Source organism: Cetorhinus maximus, chromosome 9 (assembly GCF_964194155.1).
Source record: "Cetorhinus maximus chromosome 9, sCetMax3.hap1.1, whole genome shotgun sequence".
In the NCBI taxonomy this organism is placed as follows: Eukaryota; Metazoa; Chordata; class Chondrichthyes; order Lamniformes; family Cetorhinidae; genus Cetorhinus; species Cetorhinus maximus.
Window position 1 is genome coordinate 7839683 of NC_135887.1, and position 17378 is coordinate 7857060.

At 41.0% G+C, this 17378-nt stretch overlaps 1 protein-coding gene and 1 non-coding gene across 2 annotated transcripts in view; one reads left to right on the top strand and one right to left on the bottom strand.

The window, feature by feature from the left end:
• Positions 1-17378, top strand: part of LOC144684343 (protein phosphatase Slingshot homolog 2-like) — a 172982-nt gene that overhangs the window by 42958 nt on the left and 112646 nt on the right. The window contains exon 2 of the mRNA XM_078548004.1: positions 2839-2882. Within this exon, the coding sequence (XP_078404130.1) occupies positions 2839-2882 (44 nt within the window). The remainder of the gene's footprint in view (positions 1-2838; positions 2883-17378) is intronic.
• On the bottom strand, positions 962-1076 carry LOC144685166 (U5 spliceosomal RNA). Its single transcript, XR_013577666.1, has one exon. It is a non-coding gene; the product is annotated as a U5 spliceosomal RNA (small nuclear RNA).

The following is a 17378-nucleotide window of genomic DNA, read 5'->3' on the forward strand; positions in this document are numbered from 1 at the left end:
TCCCATATGTTTTTTTAACCACTTTCTCAACCTGCCCTGCCACCTTCAACGATTTGCTCAAATGTAGTCCCAGGCCTCCTCTTCCTGTATCCCTTATCTTATGTTGCCTCCCCTTGTTCTTCCTATCTAAATGTATCACTTCACTCTCCTCTACATCAAGTTTCATTTGCCATATGTCTGCCCATTCCAGCAGCCTGTCTATGTCCTCTTGAAGCCTCCAGTTTTGTGTGGTTTGCAAATTTTGAAATTATACCCTGTACCCCCAAGTCCAGGTCATAATATTATATCAGGAATAGCAGGGGTCCTAGTACTGACTCCAGGAACCCCACTGTTTACCTCCCTTCAGCTTGCCAAAGAACCGTTCACCACCACTTTTGTTTTCTGTCACTCAGCCAACTTTGTATCCATGCTGCCATTGCTCCTTTTTATTTCATGGGCTTCAACTTTGCTGGCAAGCCTATATGCGACACTTTATCAGATGCCTTTTAAGCTTTAACATTTAATGTTTACAGTTTTCAATTGTGTTTTTACATGTTGAATTAGAACATTCAGGACAGTTAGGGTCCCTCATTCTACTCTCTCAGCCTATTTATTGACTGTAAGAGGTGGACAGTTTTCAGGCTGTGCTGCTGGAGGGGCTGAGGGTCTAGATGCGCACACGGTGCAGAGGACATGGGTTTGGGCTGTGGGGAGGGAGGAAGGTAGCCGAGCTCGGGCTCTGAACAGAGACCAGAGGGAGAAGGATGCCCTGGGCCTCCCCATCTGGACCCGTGGCCTCACATGCACTGCCCTCGGCTGTGTCTTCAGGTCGCTCCCGGGACTCTGCCTCATCTCTCTGGGGCCACAGCCGCTCCCACGCGGCGCTAAAAACCCCGCAGCTTCCCCGAAACCTGCTGTCGCTTCTCTGCCGTGCTCGCCATTCCGCCAACTTCTGCTCCATCCTATAGGGTGGGAGTGTCCGCCCCATCACAAAAGCAGGGCAACAAAAAATTAATTCAAACTCTGAACGTTCCTCTCCATGGAAATCTTTAGTAAAAGGTGAAAGATTTATACGATCTGAAGAGAAACCAGAGCATAGTTTTCAAATTCCATATGCCGTGGCAGGATTCAAACCCTTTTCCCCAGAGCGTTACCCTGAGTCTCTGGATTACTATTCCAGTGACAATACAACTACACCATCGCCTCGTGCTTAAAATGGACACATTACTCAAATTTCTGGAGTGGGACAAGGACCCACAACCTTCTGACTCAGAGGCAGGAGTGATAGACACTGAGTGAAAAGCCCATGTCCACCATATCAACCTTATTACCTTATCAAAACTCAATCAAGTTAGTTAAAATGCAATTAGTTTTAATAAAGCTGTGCATGCATTCCTTAATTAACCCACACTTGTCCAAGTTATTGTTTACTTTGTCCTGGATTATCAGCTTCTTAAAGCTTTCCCACTACTGAGGTGAAACAGATTGGCCTGTAGTTTATTCTTTTTTTTGAACAAGAGTTTATGACATTTGCATTTCCCCCATCCCCTGGTACCACTCTGGTAATCTAAGAGGATTGGAAGATTGTAGTCAGTGATTTGCACCCTTAATTCCCTCCACATCCTCAGGTGTATCCATCCATCCCTGATGATTTATCAACTTAAATGCAGCCAGCCTTTCCAATACCTCAACTTTATCAATTTTTTAGCCCATCCTGTATTTCAACTACCTTCTTTTCACTATGACTTTACATTTGGCTTTGCTGAGGAAGAGGTTGCTGCCAAAGTACTCATTTAGTGTCTCTGCCATGCCCCCTGTCTCCATGTGTAGATTCCCTTTTTGGTCCCTAATCGGGTCCACCCCTCCTTATTATCCTATTATTTGTTTATATGCCTATTGAAGACTTTTAGATTCCTTCCAAAGTTAGCTGCCAGCCTTTTGTCATACTGTCTCTTTGTTTCTCGTATTTTGTTTTTCACTTCCTTTCTGAACTATCTATATTTACCCTGGTTCTTGTTCGTATTATCAACCTGACAACTGTCAAAACACCACCCTTTTTCTCTTCTACCTTACTCTATCTCAATCATCATCCAGAGGGCTCTGGCTTTGGTTGCCCTACCATTTTTCCCTGTGGGAGTGTACCTTGACTGTACCCAAACCAATCTCCTCTTTAAAGGCTGTCAATTCTGCCTTCCTGTCTTTGATTCCAATTTACCTGGACAAATCCATTTTCCACTGAAATTCGCTCTCCTCCAATTTTTTTTGCTCTAGATTGTCCTTTTCCATAGCTAACCTAATGTTGCTATGGTCACTGTTCCTTAAATGTCCCCTTAACTGACACTTGATCCTCTTGACCCACCTGATTTACCTCATTTCCCAGAACCAGATCCAGCAATGCCCCCTTCCATGTTGGGCCAGAAACATATTGTTCAAGAAAATTAACCTGAACATAATCCTGAAACTCTTTTCCCCCTTTCCCTTTTACACAATTATTATCCTAGTTTATATTAAGGTAATTACATTCCACCATTATCACTACTGTATGTAGCTTTTGTATCTCTCTCTCTTTGACATGAAGGGGCATACAGGAATCGTGTGGGAAGATGGTGTTTGAAGTAGATTAGCCATTATCCAGTTGAATGGTGGAGCAGGCTCAAGGGAGCGAGTGGCCCACTCCTCCTCCTATGTTCTCCCACAAGTTGGTGGGAATTGTTAATTATTTTTAATGTGATGCCAATCAACCTCTCCAGCCCAGGGAGGAATCTATTTCGATTGTCGAGTCTCATTCCAACACAAGTAAATTCCTTGCGGAGATTTTTTTTTTAAATGATTTTTTTTTCTTTTCTTAAAATCTTATAGGAGGCTGACAGTGGAGAAGAAGAACGCAGATCCCAACCACGCAGGTAAGATTTGGCACTTCATTTTTTAACTGATTTCTGATTCATGAACCCCTATGTAAAAATAAAGTGCATAAAATTTGCTTTACAAACACCTTGATATTTTCATAGGGGTATGATTTCAGCAGCTTAGTTACAGGCTCCAAAAATTAATCTCTGATATAAGTGCTCTACACTATGGCAAGAATCATTGTTAAAATGTCAGTTTTGCACCTTATTGAGAAGGTATCCCCAAAGTATTGAATAGCATCAAAACTCAAGAATTATTTTAGTAAAGTAAATATTTTGTGACAGTTTAAATCTTTTCAATTCTTAACTCTTTAAGTACCAGGGCGAGTTTCATTGAGCTATAAACAACTCGCATTTGTACAGTGTTTTTGACATGGGGAAAAATCTCTCTCACTATAGTGAGTATAAGCCGATTGATATCAGAGTAGAGGTGGGAGATTGTTTTCTCCCCATCATAGTTGGTATACAGTACACTGTCATCAAAATTGGTTCTTTTCCGTCAGTTTATTTCCTACTTAAACATCTCAGAACATTATGGAGTGTCACAGCCATGACATCCATATTAGCTCTCCTCCAATTAAATATTTTTTAAAATCTAGATTGTCCTTTTCCATAGCTAACCAAAATCTGATGATGATATGATCACTGTTCCCTAAACATAAATGTTTTCCGTGAAGCATTAATTTTTGCTGCATAATTTTAATTAGTTATTTTGTTCTGTCATAATCATGGTACCGCACTTGGAATGTGAGGACAAGAGAAATGTCAAACCTAGCTTCTTCATACCCTGTAACATGGTCGAGGAAGAGAGCAGATTTACAACTGCTGCTGAGACTTACAACTGTTACTGGAGTATAATCTGGTACCAGTGGCTTTAACACACGACCCACATTGACTACACACTTCATTTTGCAGTCCATTAGCACCAGATGTCCAGGTACATGCAAATTGTTGTTAAAGGCAGAAAAACCACAATGGTGTTTTACCCAGAGAAAGTGATGGGCTGCTGGCCACTGGCAATGGCCATTAATTTTTTTTGGAGGGCTTTCTGGTAATTAACGCCATAATGGTAAGCATCATGATGGACATCTCAGCGCTACATGTACTATATTGCTGTCAATTCTGCCCTAAGCATAATTACCTAGAAGCAGCCACAGTGACGTCATCGAAGGAATACCTTTTGTAGGCAGCTTAACGTGTGAAGCAGAAAGTCGGAGGCATAGAATCTCTATTCTGTGGAAGGAGCTCCTTGCAACAGGATTTTCTCTTTTAGTTTTGCTTGAAACATAAAGTATTATTGCTAGTGTTTATAAAGCAGTGTATCTTCTAATTCATGGAACACTATCACAGGTGTTTCACTAACGTAAAATATAATTTGTTTGTGCACATTTGGGATTTATCCAAAGTGAATGCTAGAAGAAACATTTACAGCACTAGAATTGGCACAAAATAGGAATATTTCACTCTCATGTTCTAGTGCTTGAGGACAAAGCACATTGTGACAACCCAGTCAGCCCTTTATTTCCTGAATTTGAAGCCAGTTTCTATGTCTAAACACAGTGTTGCAGTAAGAGTGAGAAGACAACATACTCCTTGAATAATAAGCCTGAATCGGGTAGAGGAGCAAAGAGATCAAAGGGTACAATTGCACAAATCGGGTCAATAACACTTCAAAACAAGCACTAGGGGGTTCATTTCTTTAGGGAATAGAATTGAAAAGCAGACAAGATAGATTAAACTTCTACAGAACCTTGGTTAGAACGCACATGAAGTACTGTGTACAATTCTGGTCGCCCACGAAGAGGATATAGAGGATCGGGGAGAGTGCATAAAAAAGGGATTCACGAGGAAGATGCCAAAATTGAGCAGATTTACTTATCAGAAAAGGTTGAACAGACTTGAGCTCTTTTTCTGTAGAAAACAAAAAGGCTGTGGGGGTGACTTGAAAGTTCTTTCATCCTATCAACGTCACCATCATTTTAAATGTAGAGGTGTGGGGAGCCATATAAATATAGAATAATAATCAATAAATCTAATGGAGAATTCCAGGGAAACATCTTTACATAAAGCCTTGGTAAGAATGCAGAACATGCTACCATGGGAAGTAGATGAGACAGATAGCTTAGATACAAGCTAGATAAGCACATGAGAGAGAAATAAATGGAAGCATATGCTGATATGGTTAGAGGAAGAGGGATTGGAGGATATTCATGTGGAGCATAAATGCTGAAACAGACCATCTGGGCCAAATGGACTCTATGTAATTCCTTGTAGTGATACATGGCTGTTGTAAGTAAATCATGAAGTAATACAAACCAGAGAATCTACCAAGTTCTCACAGCATTTTACTTTGTTCTTCCGTGCATTCTGAATTGTTCTAGATTTGTCCTGGCATTTTTTTGGCATAGTACAGGTATAGCTTCTCAAATCCAGCTATCTGAAAACTGGAGATGTCTGAAACATTTTTATAAGCTGCCATGCGTGAATTTAAATTCTTACTAAATGAGTAAAATAACTTACTGGCTTACATACAAACTAGGAGCAGGCACAGGCCACTCGGCCCCTCGAGCCTGCTCTGCCATTCAATAAGATCATGACTGATCTGACTGTAACTTCCACTCCACATTCCTGCCTACCCCTGATAACCTTTCATCCCTTGTTTGTTGAGAATCTATCTACCTCTGCCTTAAAAGTATTCAAAGACTCTGCTTCCACTGCCTTTTGAGGAAGAGTTCCAAAGACTTGTGACCCTCAGAGAAAAGATTTCTCCTCATCTTTGTCTTAAATGGGCGACCCCTTATTTTTAAACCGTGACCTCTAGTTCTAGATTCTCCGACAAGAGGAAACATCCTCTCCACATCCACTCTCTCAAGACCCCTCAGGATCTTAAAGGTTTCAATCAAGCCGCCTCTTACTCCCCTGAACTCCAGTGGATACAAGCCTAACCTGTCCAACCTTTCATCATAAGACAACCTGCCCATTCCTGGTATTAGTCTAATAAACTTTCTCTGAATTGCTTCTAACACATTTACATCTTTCCTTAAATAAGGAGACCAGAACTGCTTCCAAATGTGGCCTCACCAGTGTCCTGTATAACTGAAGCATAACCTCCCTACTTTTATATTCGATTCCCCCCTCAATAAGCGATAACATTTTATTAGCTTTCCTAATTCTCTTGCTGTACTTGCACACTAGCCTTTTGTGATTCATGCACTAGGACACTCAGATCCCTCTGAATCTCAAGAGCTCCGCAATCTCTCACCATTTAGATAATATGCTTTTTTATTTGCCCAGCTAAAATGGGCAATTTTACATTCGCCCGCAATATACTCCATTTGCCAGATCTTTGCCCACTCACTTAACCTATCTATGTCACTTTGTAGCCTCCTTACGTTCTCTTCACAATTCACTTCCCTACCTATCTTTGTGTCATCAGCAAATTTAGCAACTATACCTTCTGCCCCTTCATCCAAGTCATTTATATAAATTGTAAAAAGTTGTGGCCTCAGCACTGATCCCTGTGGCACACCACTTGTTACAACCCACCAACCAGAAAATGACCCATTTATGCCTACTTTGTTTCCTGTTAGCTAGCCAATCTTCCGTCCATGCCAATATGTCACCTCCTACACTGTGAGCTTTTATTTTGCACAATAACCTTTCACGTTGCACCTTATCAAATGCTTCTGGAAATCTAAGTACAATGCATCCACCAGTTCCCCTTTATCCACAGCACATGTGACTCCTTCAAAGAACTTCAATAAATTGGTTAAATATGATTTTCCTTTCACAAAACCATGTTGACTCTGCCTGATTGTCTTGAATTTTTCTAGGTGTCCTGCTGTAACATCTTTAATAATAGCTTCCAACATTTTCTGTCTGTCTTCCATTTTGAATAAAGGAGTTACATTATCTATTTTCCAATCTAATGAAACCTTCCCTGAATCAAAGGAAGGTTTGAAAGATTAAAGTCAACGCATCATCTACATCATTAGCCACTTCTTTTGAGACCCTAGGTTGAAGCCCATCAGGACTCTGAGATTTGTCAGCCCGCAGTTCCAACGATTTGGAGCTTGTTCGCCTAGGTGCTGCAGTGGCACGGTGACGCACTGGACTAGTTATCAGCTTAGCATGCCAGTCTTTTCCAGTGTTCCAAGTGACCCTTGCCCCCACCTGACCCGGCTTGGCCTGATCTGCCTGACCTGACCTGACCCGGTCCTAAACCCCCAACCCAAAAGTTAGAAAGATCTGAAATCTGGCACGGACCCGGTACCGAGATTGCCAGTTTGAGACACTGTATCTATAATTTCAACAATTAATTTTATGCTGGCCTAGAATGAGTCTGTGAGGGAATACAGCAAATGATTTTTATTGTGACTTTTTCTGATCTATTTCAAGCCTTTAGTTTTGAAATTGTATTCTTTGGATAATTTCAGCTGTGCTCATATTGTACATTTCCTGGAAAGATTGCATCTGGCCAAGGCCTTTTTGTGTTGCAACTGAGGCATTCTTCCATAATTATGCAACATTAAATAAATGGAGCATTGTGTTTTAGCATAAATGAATTACAGCTAATGGGATGATAACTGCTTTACATTTCAATAGTTGGTAAACTTACTTTTCTGTCTAATATTTTGACATGTTATTGAGTTTTTCCTGGTGAGATGGCATGAATAACAGTTAACAAGACACCTGCCTACTCTTTTGATCATGGGTGACATGTATATCAGTTGATTTGATGCAGTAACAGTATTGTGTGTCATTAAGTGGTAGGGTACAGGTACATGCCTGAAGAATCATGTACTGTGATTTTACCAGTGATTCTGGGCAAGTTTTGAGTGAAGAGAAAAGAAAATTAATTGATAAATCATCCAGGAACTTCCTGCTCATTTTCCAGCAGCCAAGTTAGCAGAAGCACTGTGGGACTTGGGTATAGGTTGCCCTTCCAGTAGGGAAGCCAGAATGGAAAAACACATTTTTAACAGGGTTTATGTGGCTTCTCCAAAGCGAGGGTTGGGTTCAAAATTGAAAATTCTTGACCACTCTGACTTTGTGGAAAGCTCTAACTACACATTTATTCAAAGTCAAAGACTTTGTTATAGCTCAGCCTACAACAGGATAGAATCTTAAAGAATGCTCAAAAAAATTTGGCAAAATTACAGTTGACATAATTCAGTTATTGATAATCTCTGTTTTCATTGGCTTTTGTATGATGGGTCATATGAATGGAGAAGTGTTTTCTAACCATAAACACATTACCACACCACGATATTTTAAAATGTGCCGACTGTATTACTTCTAGTTTATCGAGGTGATAAGGCTGGAAATGTAATGAAATGTAAATTAAGTAATCCTATTAGCCGCATGTAAAATATGAAAACATAGGTTTTTAGTTTCACAAATATAAAATCATAAGAGCAGCCTTAAGCAACTTGCTCACTGAGTTCAGCTAGTGAACCAATGATTTGAACTGTTGGGAAGACTAGTGCATATTTTATCATCTTCCTGTCAGAGTAGAATGGGTTGCTTTGAAATGAATGACACCCATAACAACAACAACTTCATTAGATTAATGGCCATATAAATGTAAAATGCCCCAAGACACTTCACAGGAACATTATTTTAAAAAAATGATACAGAGCTACAAAAGGGGATATTAGATCAGATGAACAAAAGCTTGGTTAAAGTGGTCAGTTTTAAGATGTGTCTTAAAACAGGAAAGTGAGGTGGAGATGTGTAAGGAGGGAATCCCTGAGCTTGGGGCCTAGGCAACTGAAGGCATGGTCACCAATGGTGGAGCGATTTTAATAAAAAATATTGGGGATACTCAAGAGGCCAGAATTAGAGTGCCGATATGTCAGAAGTTGTGGGGCTGGAGGAGATTACAGAGATGTGTGACCATAAAGGGATTTGTAAACAAGGATGAGAAATTTAAAATCAAGATGTTGCTTTGCTGGGAGTCATTGTGGGTCTGTGAGCACAGGGCTGATAAGGGAATGGGACTTGTTGTGAGTTAAGACATGGGCAGCAGAGGTTTGGATGATGGAGGGTAGAATATGAGAGACCAGCAGGAGTGTATCTAGAGGTAAGAAAGGCTTGAATGAGGGTTTCAACAGCAGGTGAACTGAAACGAGGGTGAAGTCAAGTGATTTAATGGAGGTGGAAATAGGCAGTCTTAGTGATGGCACAAATATAGTGAAGAGAAAATGGAACAGGGTGGTTCATAGTTTGGAGGGAAAACTTCCTCTTCTCCCTGCAGAAGGGCCTACAGTTGGGACAAGCAGTGTGGGCTTCCAGCATAGCACATAGGTGATGAAGCCACACGCCTTTTAACAGACAAGTCTTTAGCTCATGATGTCGAGGTCTGTGTTCAGCTCACTGACAGTTAAGTTTTAATGATTTTTAATAAGCAATAAAAATTGTACCTAGCAACAAACCCATGCAAGAAGTATTTTAACCCCTGGGCAATCAGCCCAAGTTCCCAAATGACAGGTCCCTGCACTTTTACAAACTGGCCATCAGTGTGCGCTCCTCCAGAGCACATTGAGGCACACCAGAAGTTGCAGTACCATTGCAGTCCTCAGTAGTGACGAATGGCTCAGCATTTGCCGCTACTGGGGTTGCGAGATCCAAGCAAATAAGTTTTGTTGCAACTGGGGAGATCCTTGTTCAGTCACTTACACTTGTTTCAAACATCCCTTCTTTCCAGACTTGGGTTGCATTTAAAAAACTATTGAGTGTAAAATCTACACTGCCATTTCATGTGTGAAAATAAAATTGATTTATCTGAATTCTTCCATTACCACTGAGTATGTGACAACAGACAAAAGTTCAGGAAAAGGTATTTTTCATTTCATTTGTAAGGCTTAAAATGTGTTCCCATTTGAAAAGATCCCATATTATTACACCATTTAGCCCCCAAGTAGGAGCAAAGATTTCCCCACTGTTATGACCCTGGACCAGACCCCAAAATTTTTCGGAGAGAGAAACAGAGTTAACATTGCGAGTCCATATGATTCTTTTTCAGAGCTAAAGAGAAGGAGAAATGTGGTATACTTTATACGGTTTAAGAGGTAGTGGAGCAGGTGGAACAAAATAGAAGGTAAGGAGAAATTTGACAAAAATATCATGGATGCAGGGCAAAGGGAGTGTTAAAGATTAAAGAAGGTGTTGATAGTGGCATAGAGTAAGATAGCAGAATGTGTTAATAGCAGAATAAGGTCAGTGCTCTGTGAAAGCAAAACATAAAAACAAGTGACAAATGGCCCTGTGTTTGGGGAAAAGGATTTAAAATAAATAAATTGGATTGAAAAAGGGGTAAAGAAGAAGTAGAGAGTTCATGGTCTGAAATTGTTGAATGCAATGTAAGATGCCTAATGGGAGGATGAGGTGCTGTTCCTCCAGTTTGGGCTTTGTGAAGGAAATACACAAATAAATAGGTAGAATTCATATATATTTAGGACATTATACTTCAAAATTGAGAAAATTGACACATTCATGGATAGCCATTTTTACCCAGAAGCCTACAAACATATGTATATGGGCAGCACTAGCCTTACAGCTCTGCTTCAAACTAGAAACAGATGTTACCTCACCCGTACCATCCACTAGGTATCACTGGGCCTCTTTCCTTTTTTGGAAATAGAGAAAAGCAAAATGCCTTATTCACCAGCAAAGGAACTTTAGGGAAGATTATTGATGGCACAGCCTGGCATTATTCCCATTATCTATTAAGAAGACATCGCTAAAACTTAGCTCAGTGAATCAAAATTGGACATGTTCAGATATAAAAATAAATATCAAAGGGATGCAGCTCTATCCAAGTTGGAGAACAAAAAGCAATTTAAAAAATCTCTTTTTTTCTATTAAAAGTTTAAGATCACTTTATGAAGAAATAGAAGCAATTGGAGGAAACCAGGAAGGATATTGCAACATATTATAAGTACACATTGACCAGATATCGGCCTATAGTGTTGATATAATAAAACCATTTTAACAATTTGACAATAGTGAATTTTAAGGGCTAATCAAGAAGGAGGAGTCTAATCAAAGAGGCAGTACCCATAGCTGCTAAAGATGATGTAACTGGCTTTAGAACGGTATAAATGTTCAAGTTTCCCTTCAGAAAATCAGAGATATTGCAGAAGGGTATTGAGAACCCTCCAGTTTTTCTCCAGTTGTCAAGGGGGTTGGATATCTTCAAATAGACAGCTTTTGTGTCCAACTGCCCATCAACTGAACCACTCTGGGATTTAAGGTAACACATTACTTTGAATATTTGATAGATATCGGTAACTAGTTTTATTTGTAGCATTATATTTTGAAGTCTTTTTCACTGGATTCCCTCTTAGAACTAAGACCATGTTTTTTTTATCTTTCTATAGTAATTAACATTGCGATGTACTTATCCATTTTAAAGTGTATTGAATGTTAAATAGTTCTTTAATACATTTGTAAATAAGTTAGTAAAGTATAATGTCTCATGTAGACTTCAGTATGCAGTTTAAGAACCCACCTCTTGTATTTTCTGAAAGTGGGAAGGTACAATTTTTTGAAGAGACCCCCAGACCCTTATAACATCTGGGTAATCATAACTTAGCTGACAAATTATTTAACAGGCTACCTGGAAGAACATAATATCTCTTGATTGCCACCTTCCTTGGGGGAGATGTGGTTCACTTTCTCAGACCAAAATAAGTGTCTGTGAGGTGGCTGCTTTGATCTCAATTGAGGGTGATTGTTAAGGGAATGCTCCCGATCTAGGGTAGTCCCCACTGGTGCTAGAGTTATAATCCACTTCAGTTTCACTGGAACATTGCAGCAGGCCAAGGATGGACATGTGGGCATGAGAGCAAGAGGTGTGTTGAAATGCCAAGGAACAGAAAGACCTGGGTCATGCTTGTGGACTGAGCGAAGATCTTTTGCAAAGCAGTCACCCAGTCTGTGTTTGGCCTCCCCAGTGTAGAGGAGACCGCATGGGAGCAGCGAATATAGCAGACCAAATTGAAGGAGGCGTAAGTGAAGTGCTGCTTCACCCGAAAGGAGTGTTTTGGGGCCTTGGACGGTGAGGAAGGAGGAGGTAAAGGGGCAGGTGTTGCACCTTCTGCTTTTGCATGGAAAGGTGCCTTGAGAAGGGAATGAGGAGTTGGGATGATGGAGGAGTGGACCCGGTTGCCATGGAGGGAATGATCCCTATGGAATGCTGACAGGAGAGGGTAAGGGGAAGATTTTTTTGTTGGCGGTAACATGGTGGAGTTGGCAGAAATGGCAGAGGATGATCCTTTGAATGCGGAGGCTGGTGGGGTGAAAAGTGAGGACAAGGGGGACCATTTCATGGTTCTGGGAGGGAGGGGAAGGGTGAGGGCAGAGTTGCGGGAGATGGGTCAGACATGGTTTAGGGCCCTGTCAACCACAATGGGGGGAACCCTTGGTTAAGGGAAAAGGAAGAACATGTCAGAAGCGCCATTTTAGAAAGTAGCATCATCAGAACAGATGTGACAGAGGTGGAGGAACTGGGAGAATGGGATGAAGTCCTTACAGGAAGCAGGGTGTGAGGAGCTGTAATCAAGGTAGCTGTGGAAATCGGTGGGTTTGTAATGAACATTGGTAGACAGATGGTAGGAAGAAGTGTCTGAGACTTGACACTCAACCTCTGCAAGGTAGAGGTCCGCCTTCAATTTGGTCTACTGTATTCACTGCTCCCAATGCAGTCTCCTCTACATTGAGGAGACTGAACGCAGACTGGGTAACCACTTAGCAGAACACCTTCGCTCAGACCGTAAGAGTTATCCAGACCTTCCTGTTGCTTGCCGTTTCAACACGCCATTTTGCTCTCATGCCCGCATGTCTGTCCTTGGCCTGCTGCAATGTTCCAGTGAAGCCCAACACAAACTGGAGGAACAGCACCTCATCTTCTGATTAGGCACTTTACAGTCTTCCGGACTTAACATTGCATTCAACAGCTCCTCTCCTCCTCTTTACCCCTTTTTCAAATCCAATTATTATTTTTTTATTTATTTGTTCATTTTATTTATTTATTTTACCCCTTTTCCCCGCCTTCCCTGCCCCCACCGCCCACACACAGGGCCATCTGTCACTTGTTTTTATGTTTTGCTTTCACAGAGCGCTAATCCTTGTTTTGCTAATAACACATTCTGCTATCTTAGCTCTATGCCACCATCAGTATCTTCTTTAGTCTTTAACTCCCTTTGCCCTGTGTCCATGACATCTTTGTCAAATTTTTTTTCACCTTCTATTTTGTTCCACCTGCTCCATCCCATCTTAAACAGTATAAAATCCATCACATTTCTACTCCTCTATAGCTCTGGAGAAGAGTCATATGGACTCAAAACTTTAACTCTGTTTCTCCCTCCACAGATGCTGCCAGACCTGCTGAGTATTTCCAACATTTTCTGTTTTTATTTCAGATTTCCAGCATCCACAGTATTTTGCTTTTACCTCAAGTTCTTTGTATGATCCCGTTAGGGGTCAGTAACTTTTTATTTACAGTAGACAAAATTTGAGATCTTAGGCACTTACTAAGTGAATAAAACCATAGGATTTCATGGGTTTTGAACAAGCAAAACTAACCTTTACTATACAAGGTCAGAAAGATAAAACAATTTACAATATCTATCTTATGCCTGGGAACCCTCTTTTGGGACCTCTCCCTGTCCCCTTCCTGGGACTCTTCTCAACTACGGTGCTCTGCTCCTGGGTTACATGACCCAGTTTTTGCGTTGTTTCTTTTTCCCCTTTTTATGGAGGCACACTGTTGTCAGGATGGCCGAGCCCTTTAACTGCTTGGATTGCTGCCTGCTCCTGGCTGATGCATGTGCAAAACTCCCGAGGCCTGTCGGGATCTGGAGTTCCTGGCCTTTGCCCCATGAGAAGGTAAGTTGGATCTCATCAAACCTCAAGGAGGGAAAATCGCTGGTTGAATCATGCTACTATTCTTGTGTTTCCCAGCACCTGTTTGGAGAATGGCATAGTATTGGCTGCAGTTCAGCTAGTGTTTTGCATTTATAGGATCTAAAGGGGGAAAAAATGTACAAAGTTAGTCTATAAAGTGGTTATAAATTTCTCTTTATTAAGTAGCTCAGATCATTGTTGAATATGATACACTACTGCATGTGTCGCCAAAGGATTTATCTTGAATTATATAATTCATTAAACCTTGTTTTATCTGCCCTCTGATGGACTTGTTTAAATTTGCTTTTTGGCCAACAAGGTAAATTATGCTGTTTTCTTTGGATGAGATGCTAAACAGAGACCCTCCCTGCTGTCTCAGATGGACTTAAAAGATCCTACAACATTATTTCAAGCAAGGGAGTTCTACTGGTGTTCCACCCAGCATTTATTTCTCAACCAGCATTACAAAATTCGATTATCTGGCCCTTTTATTGCATTGCTGTTTGTGGGACCTTGCTGTGCACGATTTGGCTACTGTATTTTCTTTTATTATGAAAGTTATTACATGTCAAAGTACTTAATTGACAGTAAAATGCTTTGGGACATCTTGGTATCATGAATGGTGCAATAGCCAAGTTACTGCCCCTTATTCTTTTGGAAAAGCTCAAATTTTCATGTTCTTTTTAGGACCTCTCTGGGCAGTGTATATAACGATGTATTTATGGGGAAAAAAATGCTTGACTGGGAAAAGCAGGAAAGAATAAGGCATCCACTATCACTATCAACCTTCTGGGGGAGGGGTTACCATTGTTATGAGACTATGCCCTTTTAATTTTGAAAAAATTGACTTTTCAAGTGATTGGACGTTTTGCAATTTGAACTGAGACAGAAAACTGCTCGAAAATGCAAAGCTACATTCCAAGACGAAGGTGAGAAACCAACAAATTACCCCATGGGAGTGTGAAGAGAGGCATTTCCTATAATCCAGATACCTATTGAAACTTGTAACTAAGGAAGAGATATTAAAAATGTAAAGTATTTGGTATTGAAACAATGCCACTGACAGACCCACCAAAAACCTCTGAAATACACAATGGGTGAAGTATTTCAAAGCAAGGCTGCCAGCCACCAGAGGGAGATTGCGAGTGACACAGATGGTGTTAAGAAAGCCTTCAGCAAAGGAAACAAGCTGAGGGCTGCTCACCCTCTCCCTCTCTCTCTTGGAATAAATGAGTTGTCCAGTTTGAGTAGCCAACTCTACCAGAAACCTACCAGTGAACTGGGATCTTGCAATAATTGCAACGTCTTCTTCTACATTTGATCACATCTGAGAATCCAGCTAACCTAAATCAGTCGTAACGTTTAAAGTCTATACCTCAAGGGCAATCAAAGGACATTTAACTGTATACTTCTTTATTGGCCTCTAATCCCCCTTTTATTTTGGACATATATGTGTGTGTGTGTGTGTGTGTGTGTGTGTGTGTGTGTGTGTGCGTGCGCATTAGTGTGGGCCCTAATGATTGCACGAGGGCTGAATGCTTGATGCCGTGTTTTTATTACATTTCTCGGTTTGCTCTTTCTTTGACTTAAGAAAACCCGATTTGGAAAAGGCATATTCTTGTGAAAAGGAAACCTAAGCCTTTGTTGTGACCAACTGAGGATGATGAATAAAGGGGAGCCAATTCGCCCCTTCTCAGCTGGTTATAACACCATTGACCAGAGACTGAACTGGACCAGCCGTATAAATACTGTGGCTATAAGAGCAGGTCAGAGACTGGGAATTTTGCGGAGAGTAGCTCTCCTCCTGACTTCCCAAAGCCTGTCCACCATCTACTAGGCACAAGTCAGGAGTGTGATGGAATCCCCTCCACTTGCCTGGATGAGTGCAACTCTGACAACACTCATGAAACCCGACATGATCTAGGACAAAGCAGCCCGCTTGATTGCACCCTATCCAGCACCTTAAACATTCACTCCACCACTGATGCACAGTAGTAGCAGTGTGTACCGTCTACAAGATCACTACATAAACTCACCAAGGCTCCTTCGGCAGCACCTTTTAAACCTGTGACTTCTCTTATCTAGAAGGACAAGGGCAGTAGATGCATGGGAAGACCATCACCTGCAAGTTCCACTCCAAGTCATACAGCATCCTGACTTGGGACTATATCACCATTCCTTCACTTTCGTTAGGCCAAAATCCTGGAACACCCTTCCTAATGGCAGTGCAGGTGTACATACCCCAGATGGACTGCAGCAGTTCAAGAAGGTGGTTTACCACCAACTTCTCGAGCAATTAGGGATGGGCAATAAATGCTGGCCCAGTCAGTGATGTACACCTCCCATGGACAAATAAATTAAAATCCAGGACTTGCTCATCAGTACTAAATTGTATAGCCAAGCCAAGTCCAAAGTTAAATTAAATCTTTGGTCAGTGTTGACTTTACTGGTTGGAAAATATGAATAGAAGTAAGCCATTCAGCCCCTCGTTCCTGTTTGGCCAATCAGGAGATCATGGCTGATTTTGTATCTTAACGTGGGTGTCAGCAAAGGAGAAACAAACCATCTTAGATTTAATAATGAGCCTGCATTGGTCAACAATCTTACAGTGAGGGAACACCTAACTAACAGTGACCACAATGTGATAGAATTTGGTATTACGTTTGAGGGGGAGTAGGGCAAGAAAATAGCTTTTGGTAATAAAAGCAGAATATGCTGGAAAAACTCAGCAGGTCTGACAGCATCTGAGGAGAGAGAAACAGAGTTAACGTTTTGAGTTTGTATGATTCTTCTTCCTTGGTAAGTCTTTGGTAAGGTTGACTTTGGAGGGAATGAAGCAGGAATTGTCTAAATAGACTGGGCAGAACTAGTAACATGTAAAACTCGGAATGAGTTGTGGGAGATATTCAAAAAGGTATTTGGTAGAATGCAAAATCTATACATATCTCCAGAAGGTAAGAGCTTTACTTATGTAACTAAATAACCTTGGTCAGTAAGGGAAGTCAGAGATTTGACCCAGAACTTCCGATCTTTGGGGTCTTACCCGGGAGATACCCCAGAAGATGTGCTGAGGGATCCTCAGGGAGTCCCCACCAAGGACTGCAGAGCATTTGCTCGATAAGTTTAAACATCCGATGGGCAATTACCCTGTACTGGGACTGGGAACTACCTGATATTCCGGTTTAAATCGGAGACTTTGGATGATTCTGGCTGTCTTAGCAGAAAAGTTATCCAGACAAAGTTAGAAGGATTAAAACCACTTCTAATTCCATGGTAACTATAGTACTGACAACCCACCCCAACACAAAAGAAAAGCTGTATTGAGACTTGGGGGGTCAACTGAATATTTCAAAACTAAGAATGACTGTTGGGCAAAGGTTTGTTCAGCAAAGGTATATCGGTTAAGAACGAAGGTGGGTAAGTGTAGTTAAGATATAGATTGACCATGATGTAATTGAATGGTAAAACTGGCTCAAAGGACTGAATGACCCACTCTTAACCCAATGTTCTAATTGACTTTATTATCCTCTGGTTAGGAGCAGAGAAATCAGTCAAAATTTTCACCTTTGATCTGTATCCGAT